The following is a 25,153-nucleotide window of genomic DNA, read 5'->3' as shown; positions in this document are numbered from 1 at the left end:
TTTAACCCATGTAAAACACAGCCCGGGATGTTTTCTGGTCCCATAGAGGCTGTATTTTTTACCTTGGAGAGGGCATTTAAGACCTGTTGCGTGGATATACTATGTAGGCAACAGGTGTAAGGGATAATTTGGGGTATATGTGGCGGGGTCAGGGGAGTGAAGTTGTCAGTGAAAATGTCAGCCAGTAGGTTGGTTATATCCACAGGTTCTATATATGTAGTACCATTAACTATGAGTTCAGCCCAAAGCTGAGTCTTACCTTTTAGGTTACATATGTAACTAAAGAACACCTTGTGGTTATCCTAAGTTAGGGAAGCTAATTTGGATTCATAGTTAGCTTTAGAGGACTTTACTAGGAGTATTTATTTATTTAAAATGATGGAAATTATGTAGCTTTCAGTGACTTTAAGCAAAAAATAAATAAATAAATACATACATAAATTTAATTATTGAAAAAGCTGGAGCAAATGTAAGGCCCTGCAATGTAGTTTGCTCTTATAATGGATGTTTTCAGCATTTCCAAAATATGCAGACTTTTTATGGGGTCTATATTACATCGTCGACCGCTTAGGTTGTCAAACACCTAAACGTCGACAACTAAACTTTGACAACTTAAAATTGCGAACGGCACTTTCCACACAGGGAAAGAAAGCCATTGACCAAAGTAAAAAAAAAAAACATTTAAACAGAAATCGGGGGGGGGGCCTCCCCACAACCCGATGTCAGGGGCTGTGCCCCCCACCTCCCCAAGTAAATATATAAACTCCGAGATCGCTCTAGGTTGTACACAGGGCAAAATCCCTGTAACAGCCAAATGACTTGTTTCCCTGTGTGGAAACTGCCGTTCGCAATTTTAAGTTGTCAATATTTAGGTGTCGATGTTTAGGCGTTCGACAACCTAAGCGGGTGACAATTTAATATAGACCCCTTTTTATGATTTACAGTGATTCAGTATTACTAATGTGTTTGTTTTACATTTCTTTATTCATGCAATACTTTTATTGCTACATCTTTAAAAGAGAGCATTTTTTACTGTAAGATAAAGCAAATTTCTACTCTGCAAATTTGGTCAGGATTTTTTATTTTTAGAGTTAGAAAGAACTGCATAGCGAGTATGGCAAAATTCCTATAGGGAACGAAACGAGAAGAAGGAAAAGCAAGAAAATAAGAACGAAAGTAAGAAAAGTAAGGAATACAGAAACGGAAGGAAAGAAAGAAAGTAAAAAGAAAGAAAAGGGTGAAATAAAAATAGGCAAACGTAAGAAACTGTTTTTAGTTGAACATTACAAAAAAGCATCTCAAAACCCTAGTACTTTAGGACAGACACTGAATGTTTCATCAGAATGAGTTGCACACAACTACAGTGGAACTGAAAGGCTGTATTTGTTCTTTCAGCAGAGTTTTGAATGCAGCTCATGTTTTCCTCAACTTTTACTTTATTTGAAACGTACACTTGTGAGATGCATTGTCATCTGTCAATTTCTGAATCAGGAATTGAATCCAGTTACTACATATAATAATGAGTCTTCAGAAAAACCACAAATTCACCTTTGTTTGCAGATGTGACAACATAATTAATATAATGTGCTGAGAAACCTAGGCAGCTGTAAACACTCATGCAGACGTAATAATAACTTTATATATGAAGGCAATGAGCCTACCTTGTCATAACTTCTGCAGTAAGTGATAGTGATGAACTGAAAAACAAGGGGTATGCACAGACATAAGTGACTCGCACATCATTGTAAAGGATAACAAGTCGATCTTCTGTGTCATATTTATACAAGACATCAATACTGTAGGACACGTGGGTTTCATTGATCTGTTGAAAGAATGCAAATTAGTCTATTTTCAAAATGGAATCATGACAAAAAAATCAGCATGGCTCCTACTAAACTATGAAACGTAAGACAGCGAGTGTCCAAATTGAAATATGATGTGCCATATTGCTACACAAACTGATCTAGGAGTGATTATAACATATTATACTTACAGTGCATTGACATACAGGTATCTAAAAAAAAACAATGTTGCATAATATTCTGTTATTGGTTAGAATCTAAGAAGGATTATTCAGTTTTAAATTTAACACAGAATAATATTGTCTGCAAGCAAGATCAGTGCTTTCAATGAAGTCAACCATCATATTGCTGAAATTCTTCAGCAAGTCTTCTAAGTTTAATCACTAATGTGTCTGCAAGAAATCATTATAGTATTAAAAAATACTGTATTAATAAATCATTCATTTGAAGCAAATGCAATTCATGATATTGTCTCGCATCATTTCCTTTTACTCTTTTTTTAAGGAGCAAAGTACGTCAGCATACTTCATAGGTTCATAGGTTCATACTAGGCTATCTGCCCTAGGGCATTTATAAGCCTAGCCAGAATGTGTTTGGCTTTCGCCACCCATTTTAAATTTATTTTGCTATGCCTTTTTTCAAGGTTAGTATACTGTGCCTCTGTCTAACAGTGACACAGAAGTGATACCCGGGGTAAACCTACAATCTCCCATCCACTCATCAAGATTCCTCTTGAAGAGAGTCAATGAGGGACTCTGCCTAACCTGGACTGGGATTTTATTCCAGAGTGAAGGGAGCCTCTGAATCTGTTATGAATCTGTCCCTCCAGCATGTCCTATTTATTTCAGTGCTGAGGTTCAAGTCTCTCGAACGTGTAGCTCGATGGGATTTGGATTTTCTGAGGTGCAGCATGTCCCTTAATTCCGGGTTGGACATGGCTTTATATGTCAGGCACAGATTGCCTCTGAACAGGCGGTATGCCACTGAGTAGAGCTGGAGTTTCTTTAACCGGGCAGCATATGGCATCTGTTTGAGCCTTTGATCCTCTTGGTGAGGTACTTTTGGGGTCTTTCCAGTTGCTGCAGGTGTCTGGTAAGGTACATCCCAAAAGGGGCATTGTACTCAATTATGGGCCTGATGAGGGATGAGTAAAGAGGCACGATGACCTCCCCTGATCTAGATGTGAATCCCTTCATGATTAGGTGGGCTATATAAAATGTTTTTCTAACCACTTTGGCCACGTGGTTGTCAAATGAGAGATTGCTATCAACTTGGGTCCCCAGGTCCCTAATTACTTCTTCTGTACTTAATGGATTACCACCTATGTGGTAATTTGTGGGCACTTGTTTTGCCAAAGGGATGACTATACACTTTTGGCATTTAGCTTGAGGCCATGGCTCTGGCACCAGTTGTCTGTTTCTATGAGGCCCTTTTGGAGGATGCTTGTGTCGGCTGGAGAGTCAATTATGGTGCCCAGTTTGCAGTCATCTGCGAACATGGTCAGCCACAGTCCTTCCATGTTGGCCTGTACCTCTGAGAAATATATACCGTACAAGAGAGGTCCCAGGACTGAGCCTTGTGGGACACCACTTGTAACTGGTTTGGAGTCTGACATGGCTCCAGCAATTCTAACCATGTGGGTTCTGTCCTTGAGCCAGTTTGCAATCCATCTAGTGACACAGGGGTTTATATTTAAGCTGGTGAGCTTATCTATAATGCCCGAGTGGGGTATTGTATCGAAGGCTTTTGCGAGGTCCAGGTAGGCTGTGTGGACCAACTTCTCCTCGTCAATGGCCTTGGTGACTGTTTCAAATAAATCAACCAGGTTTAAGAGGCAGGATCTGCCCTTAACAAAGCCGAACTGGGTAGGATCCAGTGTCTGTAGGTCCCCAATATCTTTTTTTATGAGGTCCATGATGGCACTGTAATAAATGCTACTCATTTTAGCTGCATGTTTCAGGATTGTCATTTGATCTTTAGGTTATAGCTGGGCGTAGTGATTTCTACCCATATCCAGATGGGTCATTTTTGAACACCTTGGTTTCCTTCAACTGCACAAACACATCCAGCATAGACTGACTGGGTATTTTTAAAATGGCCTTAAATTTTTATTGTGAAGTTTTCCTCCCGATATCAATCCTGAAAAGGAATATTTTGATCTGTGGGTTTGCCCAGTTCAAAACAGAAAATACAACACTAATACAGCTGCAATGGCAGAAAGCAGATACGTTGAAATCTCTTTGGCTCTGTCTGTATCTTATGTGACAGCTACCAGTTGCCTGCCTTCCTTAGGATGGGTCTCTGCTACTGAGAACATGATCATTGTCAACAATTGAGTTATAAATTAACTAAACTCATATGTTAAATTTTAAGAAAATATACCTCAGTGAAACCACTAACATTTGCTTTCCCCTGGGTATTTAAGGGATATCAGTAATTCCATTGTCACCTTACAATGTCATTCAGTAGGCATTATAGTTTCCTCACCAATGGACCAAGCTAATGTACAAAAATAAACACTAAGCATTAACAGAATAAAAGACAGGCAATGAAACAAGTAGAAACTGAATGGAAATATATAGTCACATGGATTTTGGATCCGAACAAAGGGCTTGTGCTACCCTGAAAGCATAAGTAATTGCAAAACCTAAGTTGAGCCAATAAAACTCACAGTAAGACGTTGTGCTGTTCGATTCTCAGCTAAAGTATCTTCTGTGTGAGACATGCGTGAATAGGCATACCTTCGTTGAAGGTTGTGCGTCAGGGCTGGCAACTCGGTACGTAAAAATCTTCCGCCAATCATTAGCAGACTGAAGTTGCGCTGTGGTGACCCCTAACCGGGAAAAGCCGAAAGATACAACAACAGTTTCCTCATCTTTGAATTTAATGTCAATGAACCAACGTGGCATTTCTTATAGAAATATGCAATCAGTTTTCTTTAACAGTAATTGTTAACTCATGTATATCATTTTGATTTTTAGTAATTCATATTTAAGTAAATAATTAGTCAAAATTATATATTTATTTCAGCATTAAAACATTCAATGATATTTAGGTTAATTTGGAAAAAGTTAGTTTAATAAAGAATTGAGTATTCTAATTAGTATAATTACTGAGTATGTTTTTTTCCCTTGCAGGAGTGTAAGTGTATAGAATGGTCTTGCAGGTGAAGCTGCATGCTAATGGAGCCATCTTGGGGGGGGGAGTTCTAATGCTAATTAGCCATATACTCTGCCACGAAAATGTATGTACCTCCAAATTTCTCTGACTCAGAGACTTTGTAAAGTAAAATTTTACTCTAGGAGGAAAGAATTAGCACCATAAAAACATGGCAGTTACCCTTTCACTCATATGACAGCACTGGTGGAGCAAATAATTTCAGCAAAGATGTGGGAGATGGGAGAGTGCTAGTGAGAACATGTGTATGGGCATATGTGGACGTGTCTGTAAGGACATGCATGAGGCTGCATGACAGTATGTCTATCTGTGCGCTTGTATGGGTGTTAAGAAGGTGCCTTGGTAACAATGCCCTCACTTATGACATGATGCAATGACCATTATGGATACTACTAAATTTACTAGGCCTGGCAATGCTATCATTTGATTCAGACACATGGCAATGAGACAATAACAAGGTCTTTCTCATTCCTGCCATACCTCTCTGTATATCACTTCATCATGCTAAGTATATTTGGGCAATAAGCAAAAGCAGTATTGAATCCCAGAGCATATTTCTTCCTATACTTTGGTATTATATATTTCTTTGTTTCTTTTTAAGTTCCTTGTTATTGAAACAAAAATATTGTATTTTCTTTCCATACACTGACATATGTAGCTGTACAGTCCACAACAAAATATTTTCTTATATATCACAGAATTCATACATATGATGATGCAACTATAATAACTTAAACTTTAGGGGATTATTAAGTAAGCTTACTATTTTTTTTTTTACCATGTACACATTGCGGCGTGATGCATACATGGACGCAAACATTTGTAGATTCAGTAAATCTTGCTTAGTGGCGCTCAGGCACGCGCAAACAGGGAAACCTTTGGTCAATGCAAATTTCCACTTAAGCAGGTGAACCTCATGCAAATTATCCAAGTGGAGTGATTCAACAAGCCGAAAATCATCCGTGTAGACTCCATGTCCGTGTTTGTAGTGTATATGGAAATTTTCCGCATACAGGAGTCTACACGGAAAGAAGGGGAAAGAAGGGGATATAAAGGTCCACAAATATGGACATAACTCCCCTGAAAAGGTTAGATCACATACATAAATGTGAAAAACATATGTTGTGGATGCCTGTAAAAGGCATGGAATATGCAAAAATTATTAATATTTGTTTTTTCATAATTTCTGCATGTTTGTGCTATGTGCCACATTGCACAAACATGCTTAACAGAAAAATAAAAAATTATTATTAGTATTATTATTTTACATTTGTTCACTGGGATAGTCTGACTGGATACATGTCCATTTTCAGCAGAGGCCTGGGAGGAAAGCTCCAGATAACACAGACAGAACATAACAGGTATGAGTCAAACATGTTTACAAAGCCCTCTAGTAAGTACTCACAGTATACACACTGTGTAATAATATAAAAAACAACAGGTTGCAGTAAGCTATTCTAAGCAAGAGATGCATACAATATTAATTTAAATAAGGCATTGAATAAGTACTGATTAATTAGAGTTAGTACAGGGACAAAGCTAGTGCACTTTAAAATACTGTTTGAGGTCTTGTTTGAAGAGACTTAAATAAGGTTCGAGAGTAAGATTAGATGGAAGGGAATTCCAAGTTTTACCAATGATGTTGGCAAACAGGAAGTCGCCGGCTGAGTTAATGGCTTTGTGGGTTTGGACCAACAGTTTATTGGATGATCATAGTTGCCTTGAATTACTGTATGGCTTTATGATATTTTGAGTGCCGGAGTATTTTCAGGGTGGTACAGACTTTTGTGTGCTACTATAAGCTGTTTGAACAGAAGTAGGCTAGGCAGTTCTAGCCATCCGAGAAGACTGAGGTTTTGACAGTGATGTGTCCTATATGTAGCACCTATAGTATATATGGCAATATGGTTGTAACAGTGAGAGAGCTTACTAAGTTCAGTTTTGCTCAAATTGAAGTGTATGGGGGAGACATATAGAATGGTACAGAGTAGGTGTGAGCGGGTGATTGCAGTCCTAGCTAATGGAGTTAGAAAAGGTTTGCTTCTATATAATGAGCCAAGCTTCTTATTAATGTTTTTATAGTTTTACTGATATGCAGATCAAATTTGAGATTATTGTCCACTATTACTCCTAAAATCTTAGTATGGTCATCTGGAGAGATAGAGGTTCAGTTGCTGGATGCTATGGAGAAGGAACATGGGGTGGATCTACTGGTGGGGGTAAAGAGGAGCAGTTTAGTTTTGTTGGGATTTAACTACAGACAGTGATTAGACAGCCAATTTTCAACTGTGTTAAATGTGTTTTGTGTTAAGGTTTGCAGGTCTAAAGGGGAGGAGACCGTACAGATCAGGGTAGAATCGTCCGCATATTGAATGTATACAATAAAATGTAAAATAACATATATAATGTAGTTTAGACAAATGTACTATAGGACCTTGCATCGGGTCTGTACAATGATGCATTCATGCCATTAGTCAGCTTACACGGCTACAAACTGTGCAGTTTCCAGGCTGTCAACATGAATATGTATGTAAACAAGGTGCAGTTGCTGAATCACTAAAAGGAGAAACCGTGTCTATATCCACCTCATGTAGGGTCCTACACAGTGTTGATATTCCCACTGGATGTGGTCACTGTTAGGATTTTTGTAGTGCTCAGTGTGAGTGTTTGCCCGGCATGCTGCTTAGCTTAGTATGTTTATGTGAACAGACCACCCAAGTCACAGGGATGACATACCCAGCTATCAATTAAAGAGGATATATTCAATTAATAATATATACTTTTGTATAAGCTTTGCTTTAAATCAAATCAGTAATACCCTAGGCAGGTGAACTGCATCATAATTAGCCAATCCCACATGGTGAACCTACATCAGGGCTGTATAAAGTATGCACACACCCTACATTCTGAGGTTCCCTCAATACTCTGAACCATTGGAGTAGTGACTTGAAAATTGTAACTGAGTTAATGGCAGGGGCTACTGCAGCTATTCTACATCTGTATGTGCTAGATGCTGAAGTCAATGCTGCTGGTGCTGCTGACAATAGGCCTAGACAGAGAAGGAGAAGAGTGTTCAAGCCCAGGGTAACCTTCCTGGAGCTACATGAGCTGGAGATTGTAGTGTGCTACAGTGTGGACTGTGGACAGGGACATCTTACAAGAACTCTCTGAGCTCTGCTGCTGTCAACTCAAAGCCAGAGCTAACAGAGGGTAACCCATCCCAATGAAAACAAAGGTAGGTTAACTCTTATGATACTAGCTACAGGTACTTTTCAAAGACCAACACATGTCAGTGAGCACATATCTTTTCCCCTTTCCCCCCCAAGGTGAAGGCCAGCAATATGCAACACTTGTACCATGTAGCACACTACCCTGAACTACTGGGTGCCATAGATTGCACTCATTTACACATCAAAGCACTACCCAGTGACCAGGGTAGAATCTACGTTAACCTCAAGGGATACGACTCCATCAACTGTCAAGTCATGTGCAATGCCCAGGGGATTATCATGAATGTGTGTGCTGGCAACCCTGGCAGTTATTGCAACTCCCATATCTGGCACACACAGCTGTACCAGATGTATGCTAGGTGGTACATCCCAGAGGGCCATTTACTGGGGAATGCTGGCTATGCCCTGGAACCATGGATGATGACATCCATCAGAAATGTACTCCCACCCACAGAAAAACACTGTATTGAGGAACACTCACAAACTAGGAAAATCATAGAGCCTGTTTTTGGGCTTCAGAAGTCACAGTTCTGGAGCCTAGATATATCTGGTGGTGTCCTGCAGTATACTCCAGCCATATGTGCAGAGATATTCGCAGTATGTGCTATGCTACACAGTCTAATCCTGTGGAAACAGCTGCAGCAGAATCAGCAAAGGGAAGGGATACACATCCCCCTACCAGTGCCTAGGTCACCACGGCCATAGTCACAGGAAGACTCTGAGGAGGAAACCCCTGTTGATATCCCTGTAGGCAGATGCAGGTGTGCTCTGTATTCCCTGGCTTTGGCTAAGAGACAACACATAACACATTCACTGACAACTTAGGGACCTAGGGACTGACACCTTACTCCTACTCACATACATATATTACAACTGATGCCAGGCAACTCACACATCCTGTAGCTATCCTTGTATTGGCTGTGTACTGCCTGCATCAGACAGAGTCAGCCCTGAACTGCAGTTGTGTCAACTACTGCATTTGCAAGGTAAGTCTGTAACCTATACGGTAGTCTAGTGGATTATTATGATATATCATTGTATCTAAGCACCTGATACATTATGCAAGTAACCATACCTCTCAACTGTCCAGATTTTCACAGAATGTTCAGATTTGACTCCTATTTTTAGTCTGTTCCTCGTAACATTTGTAGTTTTCTGGATTTTTGTGGCACAGTAGTGAGGACTGAAATCAATAAATAATTAAAGGCTTTTGAGTTTCAGACCTCATATCCTTCAGAAAATGCATGATAATGTAAGACCTTTTATTCTAGCAACTTTCTTAGCTTATTAGAGTAATATTTAAAATTTGTCCCTATTTTGGGGGCTTTGTCCCTCATTATTTTTGATTTGCCCAGATTTTTTTGTAATAAGAGGTTGAGAGGTATACAAGTAATTATAGGAGCTAATAAAGAAAGAAAGTGGAAAAAAGTGCCAAAAGTAAACTGATAACTAAAAAATAAGGCACTGGAAGGTTCACCAGAATAAAATCCACTGTTTTATTGATCACACACGATATTAAGAAATGTAAAACACATCCAGAACGCGTTAACTGTGTCACCACATTTTCGTCACAAAAACTTCTTCAGATGAGCATGCCAGCTTCTTTTTTTTTTTCAAAACATTTTTATTTGAGAAATTTAATATACAATAAAGTTAAATGAAATTAACTCATTTTTTCTTTTTTTTAAAAAACAAATAAAATAAAATGAATTTTACATGAAGTAATAACATAACAATAAACAATATATAACTATATACAATATGTTCACCATAGATCAATACATTTAAAATAATTTATAAATATGTAAATGATATTTACTATAACATAGAACTACTTTTGTAAAAAATCATATATTTTATTCCAACTGTTTAGAGAAGAAGTATTTTTAGAAATTATATTCCCGATGGTTAGTTTTTCCAAACAAGAGACTTCATTAAGAAGATTTTTAGATTTTTGTAAAGATGGAGAGGAATTAGATTTCCAATTTCTAGTGATAATTTTCCTTGCTATGGCTAGCCTAGACCAAATCAAAGGGTAATTAGATACCTTAATACAAGCTGGAACTGGAGTATTAACTAATATTAAAGATGTAGTTAAAGTAAAGTTGTCTGTAAAAATAGCTTGCATAAAATCATTTATATCATCCCAACATTTTTTCAATTTGATACAATCATAGAACATATGAGACCAATCAGCATTTACTTTATTATTACATCTCCAACAGTTTATATCTTTTTTCCCAATTTTACTCAATATATGAGGAGTAATAAAAGATCTATTCAGATATTTCCAGGAAAATATTCTCCATCTTAATGAGGAAGTAGTCATACTAGATGATTTCAAAATATTGAATTTGTCTTTGTCTGTGACAAAATAATTATTAATGGAAAAGAAAAAGTTCCAGTAACTGTCAGAGTAGACATCTAAATCTGATTTGATAGCTTTATATATTTGCAAGAGTTTATTAGTGGAAGGAGAATTATTCTGAAGAGATAAAATCAAGTAATGTAGTAAGTTTGGTATAACTTTCTTAACTAAAGGGGTCATTAAGTCAATTCTATTTTGTATAAAATTCCTTCATTCATGTAACTCCAACCAAAAAAGGGACTCAAATCTGAATTCAACATCTAGTAAATTAACTGATTTCAAGACATTATTTGACATCAATTGATACCAAAAGAATATGTTTTTCTGTTTAAAGATACACATTTTATCAGAGTCAGAGGTAAAAAGAATACTTGTTGAGTAGGCTATAGGAAAGAGAAGGAATAATCATTCTTTATAAACTTTATGTTTAAATATAACATTTCTAAAAGATTTTAGCAAAAGAGTTAAATAATTACTTTTAAATTTTAGGGAACAAAAGGTGGAAAGCTGATCTTTTAGGACCCAAATTAGTGGGTTATTTATAAACAACAGTTTTTGAGAGTTATTTTTTATAGTATCCAACATTAATATTTCAAACAATTTTTTTTCCATTTAGCTTGATAATTAGTAGCAATTAAGAGAGAAATCACTTTTACCATAGATGAAATTGAATAAAATTCTAAATTAGGCAATGCTATACATCCATTATCCCAGTTTTTCATATGGTGAGATAAAACAATTCTAGATTTATTTGGAAACCATAAATATTTTTAAAAAATTGCATTTATTTTTTTTAATTATCCAGTATGGGGGAGGTATAGAGAAGGATTGAATAATGTAAAGAATTTTAGGGAGAAAAATCATTTTAATAATAGTGAGTCTTTCATTCATAGAGAAAGGTATTCTATTTCAATTCTTTGTTAAATTTTCAATTATTTTAAGACAATTGTTATAGTTAATTTGTATGATATCCTTAATATTTTTAGCTATTAAAATGCCTAAATAAAGAATTTGATTGGATTGTGTTAGATATTTTTTATAATCATCATGTAAATTAAATTGTTTTGGGGCAATTAAGAGAATTTGTGTTTTATTATTATTAAAAGTTAGACCAGATTTCCTTTGAAAAAGATTTATGTTATTAAAGAGGGCTCGAATAGATGTATTTTCATCAGCCAAGGTAAGAAGAATGTCATCAGCAAATAACTGTATTTTATATAATGAAGTGGAATTTAAATTATAACCTGTTATATTGTTATCCCATCTTATTAGGTTTTCCCATGGTTCCATAATTAGTGTAAATAATAAAGGGGACAACGGACATCCTTGTTTAGTGCCTTTAACTAATGGAATATTTTGTGATATACTTGTGCCAGTTTTAATGTATGCTTGACTATCTATATATAACTGAATAATGAGATTTATAAATTTATTAGAAAAATTTAGTTCTTCTAATAGGATAAATAAATAATTCCAGTTAATAGAATCAAATGCACTATTAATATGTAAACTAATCAAAGTCAAATTTTTATTTAATTGTTGAACTGATTCAATCAAAATTAAAGTTCTTTTTATGTTATCATATGAATTCCTATTCACTATGAATCCTGGTTGATCATCGTCAATCAAATTAGGTAAAAAATGTTTTAATCTATCAGCATAAATAGACATGAACATTTTGTAATTTACATTGAGTAAAGAAATGGGTCTATATGAGGAACATTTGGTTGGATCTTTGTTTGGTTTTAATATGGGAGACATAAAAGTGTATTTCCAAGAAGGAGGGGTTTTGATAAAGTTTTGTACGAGGTTAAAGACTTCATGAAGTAATTTTAGTGCCATATTACGAAATATTTTATAAATTTCTGGAATGATGCCATCATTTTCCGGGGCTTTATTTTGTTTTAATTTGTTAATTTGTGTTTGAATATCTTTAAAGGAAATAGATTTGTCTATAATATCTTTCTGTTCAGTAGATAGTCTTTTATTAGTATATTTGCTAACAAAGGTTTTTATATCTTCTTTAGAATCTATTGTGTTAGAATTTTGGTTGATATTGTTAAAAAAATTTCTAAATTTCAATAGAATGTTGTGAAGATTAGTTACCATCTTTTTTTTTTTGAGGAGAGAATATTTCTTTGATATGATTCATTTTATTTAATCTTTTAGTTTTATTAGCCAATAACTTTAAAGATTTTGGGTTGTTTGAATTATTAATTAATTTATAATTTTCTGCAATTATTTTTGTTTTATGGTTTAATATTTCAATATATTTATTATTTAGAGAGTTTATTTCCATTTGTTTATCAATAGTATCTGTATCTACTTTTTGATTGAGCTTTTGATTATCTATTTTATGTTGTATATCACGAAGTTCTTTATCCCATAATTTCTTTTTATTACAATACCAGCTCATAATTTTCCCATATAGATATGCTTTTAAAGCATCCCATATATATATTTTTGATATATCATTTGAATTATTCAGTTGTAAAAAAATTTGAATGTCAATTATAATGAATTTTTTAAATTCTTTTAACTTTGTAATATAAGATGGTATTCTTTTGATTTGGATAGAAGAGACATTGTTGATATCGAGATCAAAAATAATAGCATTATGGTCAGAAATAGGGCATTACAGGTTATTACTTCTGTATTACTTAGAAAATCTAATAGGTCATTGGAAACCAGAACTCTATCAATTCTAGAATATGTATTATATCTGTGGTAATAAAAAGTATAAAATAATGAATTTGGAGTCAAAAAATGATGACTATCTTTTAAAAGAAATATTTCAATAAAATCTCTTAATTTCTTAGCTGACAATGAGATCTTCCTTTTACCTTTATTAGAAGAATCTTTATGATCTAATATACAATTAAAGTCCCCTGCTATTACTGATTTTCCTTTTGTAAAATGCACAGTTTGATCTAAATGTTGTTTAACCATGTTAGTACCTATACCTCGAATCCAATATATTTTAAATAATGTATACTTTTTTATTTAGTTCCAAAGTTATAGCACAAAACATTCCTTTATTGTCTTTATAGCTATCTATTATTTTGGGTAATGGTAGTGAGTTATTCCACAAGATGGCTACTCCTCTCTTTTTTGAAGATGTTCAGAGCTTACTAAAACAGAACAAGATGTATTATTTAGTTTAGATAAATCCTCCGAGAGTAGGTGACTCTCTTGTAAAAATATTAGTTGAGATTTATGAAGTTTAAGATATCTAAATAAATTACCTCTCTTACCTGGATTATTTAAGCCATTAATGTTAATGGAAATATGTTTTATAGCTGTCATTTAAGATTAAACAAAATAAATCAGAGAATTGACCATCAGGTGTTAATATTACATTGCTTTCTAGTAATTTAGTATGAGATTTCCCAGTTGGAATAGAAATAATCATCTTCAGATCTCTTCAAAAGATCTTACTATTCAAATTAGTGGTGAACAAAAATAAAACTTTCAAACAAATAATACCATAACTGATTAGTAAAACAATATTTACAATCCAACCCCTTCTGGAGTTTAAAATTCCCAATCTAGGTGACATAGTATCACATAAATTAACCCTTAATCTAGTAGCAACATTAAACCAGCTACTGTTTAAAAAATAAAGTTATCTTCAGGTAAACATACCAAACTGTAGCAATAATACTATTAATATGTGAAATGTTGCTATCGCAATAAGTATGTGTAAAAAAACATTTGTGAATTTAATCGAACTATGAATCATAAACAACCCGGCTAGATTATCATGTTCTATACTTTTTCTGAGTACTAGCAACATATCAGCATCTTGTAGTAATTAAACATTTTTACATGAATTCATATGAACACTTTATACTAACAGGATAAAACAAGAAATGGATACGAAAAAGCATGGTATTCAGCAGTTAAATATGTTGTTAGGAAAATTATAAAATCCCTGTTGCTCATATTATTTATAGTCATTTGATGAATTGAAAAACATCTACCAAATAAATCAAGATCAAATATGTGAAACATCTAAAGGAAACAATTTGAGCAACATAACCATAGTGCATATTCTAATGGTCAACCTCCATACATTTATATATATTCATAAGCCATGCTGTAAATTAAACGTTGCATATAAAATAAAATAATATTACTTTGATCATCTTGTGTCCAGAGTGGCAAGGAAGGCCTTTCATATTACACATCTTGTAAGTAATAGCATTGCTTCTGAAGTAAAAAAAAATTATAACCCCGCCAAACTCATCTCTCATCATACCAATAATAGAGTACAATGCTCACATAGATATGTACCTTACCAGACATCTGCAGCAAATGAGGAGACCATTAAGATCTCTCAATATGAAAATTCAGGGACATGGCATACATGAACAAACTGAAATTACTGTCACAGTACTCTTTGTAGTATAAACTTTTTAGATGCGACCTGTGCCTTACCTACAGAGCAATCTCTAATCCTGCCTTAATAAAATGCTTCATATCTATAAGTCACAAGGGACAAAATTCACTCACTTTAGGGACCCCAACTTAGCCTGCATCCTCAACACAATTTCCCAGAGAGACATTTATGTCTCATAAATGTCGCCATTCCTCAGGGAAAAATTCTCAATTCAAGTCCAAAAGAACTTCTCAATGACTCTATATATGCATAACTTTAGACAATTGGATGAGTTACAGCAAATTTAGCCTGGGAGTTTCACCTGTGTCCTGTTAGATAGGAGCAGTCAATGTTAATCTTTTTCTGCATGAAAATATAGTCTGTATCTCTATTATTTAATAAGAAATAAGAGTGAAATATGACCAGACTTATAAGGACTCCAGGGCTATTAGCGTTGTAACCTCCTATGATCCTATGTAAATCTATGATTGGTCAGTAGAGGAGAAAAGAACAAACTATGTTCACTAAAAGCTGCTTTGGGTGGAATTTCTTTGCAATGTCAGATCTACCAAACAGGTATCTAAAAGAGTTGTTTTTCCTTTTTCTTGTGGTATATTAGACTTATAATTGAATTATATGGCATTAGGAGCATACCACCTTCTGAAACCCCTTTATATACAGAAACATCCCCAATTAATCAATTAACAAACTATTATACTTTTAAAAACACAGTGCAAAAAAACTATATACACAATGAAACACAATAAATATAGAAGTGCATAGCAAATCATGTGTTGGTCAAGCAGGAATCTTGTAAAAACATACATTATTTACAATTTGTAAAAACTTATAAACAAAAAATGTTTAAAAATGTTTAAAAATATAAAAACTTTTTAAAACCACATTTAAAACACTGTTATGTAGGTCATATAAAATGTAAAATAGCACCACCAGCTGGAAAGTCACATAATTTAAAGTTTAGCTGACCTAAGCTTTAAGACTGTCTTCAATGAAACCATCTAATTCAAACCAGGATACCTAGTAGCTTCAAGAACTAGTTGCCAGTACAGTTCCCTATATTCTAGGCGTGTTTCCCTCACATCACATCACATATAAAGGTAAGATGATAGACATTTTGGGTGATATCAACCAGTATATGAGGGTTTATCTGAACAAAGATGGCAAATCAGTGAAGGATTGAATTCATTAATGACAGACATTTGAATTTCAGACTTTATATTCTTCAGAAAATAAATGGTAACACAAAACCTATTATTCTACCAATTTTCTAAGTTTACAAGATCAGTATTTGAGATTTGTCCCTATGCTGGGGCTGTATTCCCCCATAATTGGCTTTGTCCAGGTTTTTGTGCTAAGATGTTGAGAGCTATGGTGAGACATGAGAAGTGAATTCTGTATTCCCCCATTATTGGCTTTGTCCAGGTTTCTTGTGCTAAGAGGTTAAGAGCTATGGGGAGAAGTGAGAACTGAATTCACTAAATGATAGCCATTCATGTTTCAGTCTTCCTATCTTTCAGGAAACTGTTGATTTGGTATAGTGGTATGTTGCTCTGACTGTATTGTGCAGGGTCCTGGGTTCAAGACTTGGCAGTGAAATGCATGGTGGTAGCATAACATTTTATTCTAGCAACTTTCTAAATTTATGCAAGCAATGTTTAAAATGTGTCCCTGGTTTTTGGACCCCCCCCCAAAAAAAAAAACAAAACTGAAATTGAATATAAGTGTGAGAAGCTGTGCAAGATGCCTATGGCTTACACTACTGTCATTCTATTGATATATATATATATATATATATATATATATATATATATATATATATATATATATATGTGTGTGTGTGTGTGTGTGTGTGTGTGTGTGTGTGTGTGAGAGAGTGGAAGCAGACTTTTAGGATGGAAATGTTCTGAATAAGGGAGTTTTGTCATTATTGCTTCATGCATTTTGTTTCATTGCCTACTGGAAAAATGTTTGCACAATAAATTTAAAATGGCTCTAAGTCTAACAAGTGTGCTGTATTATACAAGGGATATAATGTAATAAAGTCAGGAAGTTGTATCAAAGAACACATGTATGTTTTTTGTTTTGTGTACAAGGGGCCTATGATTTGAAAACAGCCCAAAGGTAATCTTTATCCACCACTGGCCAGATGCATTTTCTTTGGATGTGGTGTGGGTTTCAATGAATGTGAGTTTCAAGGGCAGAGAAGTTTTAATGCTAAGTCTATTTTCATTATGAGACAGTATTGCTTGCTTTGTTTAGCAGATGTCTATTAGTGTTTGTGCATTGTGCTATAAAATGTAAAAATAAAATCCAAATAATCATTTCAGAAGTAAAACAGTATGCACACATTAGTGGTTATGGGAAATGGGGTGAAATAGCCAGGTAATGAGTTATTGAAATGGCTGCAAGCTGCAGGGGGACTCTGGTGCCATATTTTGGTCATCTGGTCTTCAGTTTGCATTTGAACATTGGTATCCCACCATTCCATTGGAGTGGGTGGGATTACATAATTATGTATACAAATGTTATGTTAATCAGCGTACCGATTTGTACCTATTTTTTATGGGTCTTGTCCAGATTTTTTATGTTTTCAGGTTGAGAGGTATGTCTATGGTATATCAGCATTTCACATTGTTTGTCACACAGTCTCAGGACAGTAATATAGAATTTGCTCTCACATTGTATGTGTTAGGTAACTGAGGAATAGCAATGTACATATTTATCCAGGTGATTGTGTGAAGAATGAGCCACTTTCTGTCATGAAGGTTCTATGGCTCAAAGGACTAAGGCAATTAGTTTGTGTGATGGTGTTCAGGGTTTTACAGACTGTAACTCTGTGTGTGCCATGCTATTATCAACCTCCTTCACATATGAATTACACATTTCTACACTGCACCACATATTTAAGACAAATTTAGAAAGTCTTAGACAATTTGCGTGAAGTGCAGTAGTGGAGAAACAGGGACAGAGGTCACATCGTGTAGCACCCAAAATCCCAGCCTGGAGTACAGCTATGTGTGAGCTGGAGTCAGTTTATGGAACAGTAAACCTCTGATGTAAGCAATGCTCCTCCCATTTGTGCAGTTTTCAGTAATGTGCAAACAAGCCAAAAATGCCACCGTGCATGCTCATACACTTAGTTAAGCACAGCGCAAATTGGTTGCTCCTTGCACAATTTAAAAAAATAGATACACATAGCTATATATCTATCTATATATATGTTAAACCTGTTGGACTGCTCTGAGATAGTCACCAAGGACCTGAATGAGGGAAATCTGTTCATACTTTGCCAAGGCATTTGACACTGTCCCCCCTCAGACATCATTGACAAACTCACTCAACTAGGTATCATCCCCTATATCATTAAATGGGTCATTAAATGGCTCACTGATAGAACTCATATAGTGAAAATAGTGGAATCCACCTCCACCAGCAGACCTGTAACCAGTGTTTTTCCACAGGGATCTGTCCTGGCACCTCTCCTGTTTGGAATGCAGTTCTCTAAAGTAAAAGCTAAAATTAAAGGCCTGCGGCTGACAAGGTTTGGTGATGACTGCATACTGGGAGTGGTCAAATAAGCTCCAGATGATGGCAACATTCTACAACAGGGTCTTACATACATAAATGATTGATCCCAAACCAATGGCCTTAACCTCAATGTAAAAAACTGTATTGTCATCCCTCTCGGTGAATGCAGTGTTCCTGCTAACTCGCATATCAATTCAAAACCCTACATATGCACTCACTGTTAAGATATCTGGTCACACAGGGTGACAAGTAACCTTACATTTGATCACCATGTCTCCACAGTGGTAAAAAGAGCATTCTATATTGCTCATCTCATATGTAAGGTCATTGCACCCAGAAAAGTAAAAGTAGTTATAACCTCTCTGCACTCTCCCCTCATCAGGCCAATAATGGAATACAATGTCCCTTTTGTATGCAAATTTCCAAGCATCTGCAGCAATTGGAGAGGCCACAAAGGTACCTCACATGGATAATTCAAGGTTTTTAGCATCTGTCCTATGTGGATCATCTGAAATCACTGTCACTTTATTCTATTTCATGAAGACTACTCAGAGGAGATCTATGCCTTGCATATTAGGCAATCTGTAACCAGGCTTTATTGGAAATGCTGCATATCCACAAATCAAATGGTACACTGGGTACTCAGTCTGTAGACCTTAACCTGGTATGTGACAGTAATGCAACATACTGGAAGATCAGATTTGACTTGCAGAGGTTACCACACCTTTGGAACAGACTACCACTTCATGTCAAACAGAGCATCCCATTGGTCCTCTTCAAACGCAGTCTGGATGATTGGATGTATAACCATAAATTCACTCGGGGGGGGGTCCACCTGTGTCCCTCTTGGACAGGGACAATTGGTGTTTATCGTGGAAATAAGGGTACAACTTATCTAGGCTTGTAAGGGCCCTATGGCCATTAACCTATTACATTCCTAAGATCCTATGATATGACCCAGTCATAGCCCATGTGGGAGTACATGACCTTTAAAATAACTTCCTAGACAATACTTAGAGATAATATTTGACCTCTCGGAAGACATATGTGTTGTAACTGACACATGACTTAAAGCTGTAAAGTGGACAACAACAGTGCAAGGTTATTATGCCTTACACAGAGTTACACCAGCTACTTCTCAGGCAGGGACTAAAGGTGGAGGTGTCTCTATGTACATCAAAACTAAAGATACCTCAAGACTGGTCTAACAGGAAAATGCACTTGAGCTGTGACTGGTTCAAATCACAACAGGCAAAATCCAGTACTAGATCCAAGCAGGCTATAGGCCCCCCTCTATGGCCCAGGAAACCCATACCATGTATTTAAACTTATTGGAAACACTAGCCATCTAAAGCAATACCATGTGCATGGGTGACTTTCATTATCCCACTATTAGCTGGGAATCCTATAGAACACTGAACATACAGGCAGAGATTCCTGGATTTTGAAAACAGTAACTCCCTGTACCAGACAGTCAGTACACCAACCAGGGAGCTACCATACTGGGTCTGGTTCACAACAGTATGGCAGTCATATACATCCCCTACTGTAATGTCTTTCCTGGTATGGTCCAAACACAAATAGTCTCATTTAAAGTGGAAATAAAACATGAACCCCCACCTAAACAAGGAATATTCATGAACTACTCTAAGGCTGACTTCCAGCTATTATGTGATAAACTGGCCAAATCTTAAGCCCCCCATAAACACAGAGAACACTGCAGCCTATGCAGATGCAGTCACAAAAACCCTGTATGAGTATGTTAATAGCTGCATAGAGGCAGCCATTCCCACCAGGGAGAAGTGCAGACCTAACTCAAAATAAAGCTACCATGATGGAATCACTGACTCACTAGGCTGTACAACAGAAGAAAGAAACTCATGGCAAAACTTAACGAGTGATACACACAGCACGATAAAAGCACTCTCCAAGTAAACAAATAAATCAGAGGGCAAATGAAGTCTACCACAGCCAGATTTTAACATCAGTTCAGGCTCCCAGATCAAGGGCAACCACAAAGCATACTTTAGCTATGTCCTCAACAGCAAAGGCAAGACACAATTGTGTGCACATCTCATTGTACTTGGAATCACTTATAATGAGGCACATGATATAGCAAACCTCCTGTCTCATAAATTGGGCCCCAAATTTACCCCCCCCCCAATCTTCCCTCAGGAGATGTCATCAAATATAACTACCCATAGTATCACTAGGGATCAGGTCTCTAATGCTTTCTCTAAGACCAAGTACACTGCATCAGTGGGGTCATACAATATCCCAACATGCCTTTTTTTTTTAATTTCTCCAAGTCTTTGGGGTTTCTAATACCATGACAGGATTGGACCCCATTCCTAAATCAAAGTACGATTAAAACTCTTGAAATTACTATTGTTTAAATCTTTGATGTCAGCCAAAAGTGCATTTTGCAGCACCCACAAAGTGCCCAGTAATGACTCCTTCTGCAATTTGTATGGGATTACACGTATTGGTAACATATCTAAATACAATTGTAGATTCTTATTTACAGGACCCATTGCTCCTACTACTGTTGAAACTGTCTGTCATTCTTCCACATTGCCCTTATTTCTGCCTGTAAATCCTGGTATTTTATAACTTTGTGTCTCTCTGTACGCAGGACACTGTAGTCACTGCGTGTTGCGATTTCAATGATCGATGCTATTTTTGGCTTCTTTTCATGGACCACTATATCCATTTTTCTAGCATCTGTCTTTTGAACTGTTGGTAATGGGTGATCCCATGTGATGTGACTTTATCATTTTCTATGATGCTTTGTGGCTCATGTTTCCAGTGTTTTTCAGCCACTTCAACACCATAATGTTGGCACAATCCCCCAGTGCAACAGTCTTGCCACATTATTATGCCTTTCAGTATACAGTCCTTCTGCCATTATATGTCACAACCAGCAACGAGGTGTGCCACTGTTTCCAATTCGGTTTTACAAAACCTACCCTTGTCTGTTTCTCCAACATGTTCAATGGATTTTGTAAACCAACGTGTACGCAGCCCACTATCTTGGGCTGCCAATATTAACCTTTCATCTCTTGGTTTGAATTTGCTTCTCCTTAACCATTCCTGCATTCATGCCTGATTAACAGGAGATTCTTACAAAAGTTTTCTTTACTTGCAACTATATTTATGTATTTTCCACATTTCTTACCTTGTCATCTGGTTCTTCACCTTATATTCTTTCTTTTGCTTTTTGGCACATTCAGTTGCTGCCTGATTTTTATCTACTTCCAGTTTGATTTCCATTCCTGCTTGATGCCGATATACTTCTGCTAGATTAAGCAGAGAAGTTATCTTAGATTTATTCTCCTCGTGTTTCAAAACTTTCACTATGTTTGGGTCTTGTGAGGTCAGCAGGTCCCATGATTGCAGATCTATACATGTAATCAATTTCAAGGAGGCCCATCCCTCCTTTGGAAAGGGGAATATATAATCTTGGTATGCACTGATTTTTATAAATCATTTGGTGAGCTTGAAACATCCTTCTTGTTTTCCTGTTTAATCTGTCCAACATGTTTTGGGGCCAGTCAATCACTCCAAAACTGTAAGTTAGGACAGGAAGAGCAAATTGGTTTATAGCTTGGGTTTTGTTCCTAGATGTCAGTGTTGTTTTCAGGATGAATTTAACTCTTCTAAAGTATTCCTTACTAGGTTTTATTTGCATCTGTTTATGTTTTATTGCTGATCCTTCATCACTTCCCAAATATTTATACACTCCCTCTTGCTCAAGTTCTTTTTTTATCACATCCTTGCCCAAACTGATGTTTTCTTGGTGCTGCAATTTTCCTGCTTTAAAGGTTGATTTTGCACATTTATCAAGACCAAATGACATTCTTATATCATCTGAAAAATGTTAACAACTTGCAGTTGTGCTTTCAGATCCTCATATGATGAGTTATACAGTTTTAAATCTTTGACAAAGAAAAGATGAGAAGTCTTTACACTTTGTTGTTTTCTAGGAGCCAAATTATAGCCATGGCTTAGCTGTTAAGTAAACAGCTTAAATGGTTTAAGGCAGAGAGTCACCCTGGAATATAACCTTTGAATTTTTATCCCTGGAATAATAATTTGTCCTTTATCATAGCTTAATTGCAAAGTGGTCTGCCACTGTTTCATAGTCACTGTAATGTAGTCAATCGGTGTAGAGTGTATCTTATACATTTTTAAGCACTCTTTTATCCATGAATGTCAGATGCTATCAAATGCTTTTTTGTAGTCAATCCATGCCATACTTAGATCCTTCCCCTTTTTACAGTTCTCCACTATGACTTTATTTAATAACAAACAATCCTTTGTTCCATATTACTTTCTTTTATTGCCCTTTTGTTCTTCTGCCATTGAGTTTTCTTCTAAATGACTACAAACTCTGTCAGTTCCAGTGTATAATTTATACGTCATTGGAAGGCAAGTTATTGGTCTATAGTTTTTAGGGTAGCTTGCAGTTTCACTCTTAAGTAGGAGCATTGTTTTTCCTGTTGTTAGTCAAGCTGGTATCTGTTAAGGGTGCGCATATAAATAGTTCTTACTCATAGCTAAATCTTCATGCAAAGATGTTAATACTTTTAACCAGAAGTTAGGTACTATATCTGGGCCTGGGGTTTTCCAATTAGAGGCTTTTCTTAATTTTGTTTCAATCTGTCTGGCTGTTACTTCATCCCATTTCATATCCTATACCTTTAAACTTCTTATTCTTTCTTTCACTTCTTCTATCCATTAAGCATCTTTGTTAAGTTCCACAGGATCTTCATAAATGCTTTTCCAAAATGTATCTATTTTTTCTTTTTTTTTCGTGGTCTTTCAATTCCCTTTACCTTGTCTCCCAGTTCTCTTTAAAACTTTTTGGGGTCATCAATAAATTGCTTATTTTTGTACTTTTCCTTTGTATTTATATGCATATATTCTAAGTTTTTTCAGCCTGTGCTGAGATTTTTAGTTTGTTATTTGCCATAGTGCATGATAGAGCCTGATATGTTCCAATACTGGACATTGCTTTTATCACGTCTTTCTTAGTATTTTTGTTTATCTGTTCCTTCTTCTATAATCTTCTAACAGTGACACTTCTTGTCTTAATTGCTTTATAGTTTTCTCTGTTCAATATTTCCCTTATGGTATTTGATTTCTCCCCTTCCTTTCCCTCACTACCCTGTGTTCTTGTGGTAGAACTTCATCAGTTATTAATTTAGCTGCACAGTAATATATCCTGTTTACTTCTGTTATATCACATGGATCTCTATGGACAGTCCTTATTACTGTATTCATTTGTTTTATCAAACTTCTGACTTTTGGGGTTTTACTGACCTTCTGCAATCTGTTTCTTTCATTAATTTTAATATGTCTATCTATCTCTATTAAATCAAGCAACTTTTCTGTTAGCTCGTTTTATTCCAAACTGAGGGTACATTTTTGGTTTTCCATTTCCTGTGGGCATTCTGTAGAAAGTTCTATAGCATCTGCTTGTGGAACATTCTCTTCAATTTCATCCTGTGCCATCCATTGCTCTGTCATATGGGAACTCACTGGGCTATCACTCCTCAACATTGACTGTGTCAGAGTTTCCACCGTTTCCTGTTCCTTCCCTTGCTGTCCAGCTTCAAGTGAATGTTTACTCTGGTTTCCTGTGGAAGGCTCCAAAATATCTTCATATGGCACCTGACCAATTACATCCCGTTCCACTGGTTTCCCCTTAATTTGGATATCCACTGCTCTTTTCGGTTGTGGTACTTTCTGAATTACATTTTCTACACTAAAGCCTTCACTTTGCAGGTACTCCATAACCTCTGCTTCTATTTCTTTAACTTCTCCATTACTAATTTCCTTTTCTCCTTTTCCTCTTTGTCTTCTTTTTTTTGTATTGTAAAGTTTTCCATGTCTGTATTCCTTTCTCTGTATTTCTCTTCAAATACCTTTGGTGCTGCTTTTTTTGTATCGGTTAGTTTTGCTTTCTCGTTTGCACAAATATTGCACCATATTAAATCTCTTTTTCTTTCCCATGTCCATATTTCTTCTTCAGATGTCTCCTGATCTTCCTGCTTCTCCTTACTTTGGGGACTCGCTCCATCATGCTATGATGTATCCTTTATTAGAGATTCAACACCAAATCCTTCACTTTGCAGGTACTCCATAACTTCAACTTCTATTTTTTTGATTTCTACTTTATTAATCTTCTTTTCTACATTCCGTCTTTGTGATATTTTTTATTGTGAAATTTGCCATATCTGAATGCTGTTGCCTGTATTTCTCTTCATATATCTTTGGAGCTACCCCTTCTTTATATTGGTTAATTTGACTTTCTCCTTTGCATAAATATGCAAATTCCCCATGTTTCTTTCTCCTTTGCATAAATATCCAATTTGCCCATGTTTCCTTCCATCTACATTTTCTCTCTCTAATTCTCTCCTCTCTAGCTGGTGTTTTGACACCATTGTTATGTTACTATTTACATAATTTCCATCCTGCAGGAATCTCAAACATTATTCTTGTCTAATATGCAATTTGTATATACAATATTTGGTACTAGTCTATACAAGTTTTGTACTATATTGAGTGTGTTTAATTTTATATCATTACTGTAAACTGAATACTGCTGTTTATATTCAAAAGAATATAGCGTACTCTTTTT

At 35.7% G+C, this 25,153-nt stretch overlaps 1 protein-coding gene across 2 annotated transcripts in view; it reads right to left on the bottom strand.

Moving 5' to 3' along the window:
* The window catches only part of LOC122811426, a 317,519-nt gene that overhangs the window by 189,885 nt on the left and 102,481 nt on the right, over positions 1-25,153 (bottom strand). For both annotated transcript variants that reach the window (XM_044083270.1, XM_044083275.1), the window contains exon 4: positions 1,662-1,822. In XM_044083270.1, the coding sequence (XP_043939205.1) occupies positions 1,662-1,822 (161 nt within the window). The remainder of the gene's footprint in view (positions 1-1,661; positions 1,823-25,153) is intronic.

The sequence above is a fragment of the Protopterus annectens genome, chromosome 1.part1 (genome assembly GCF_019279795.1).
Source record: "Protopterus annectens isolate FY-2018-M chromosome 1.part1, PAN1.0, whole genome shotgun sequence".
NCBI classification, from domain to species: domain Eukaryota; kingdom Metazoa; phylum Chordata; order Ceratodontiformes; family Protopteridae; genus Protopterus; species Protopterus annectens.
This window is presented reverse-complemented; position numbering and strand designations above follow the sequence as displayed.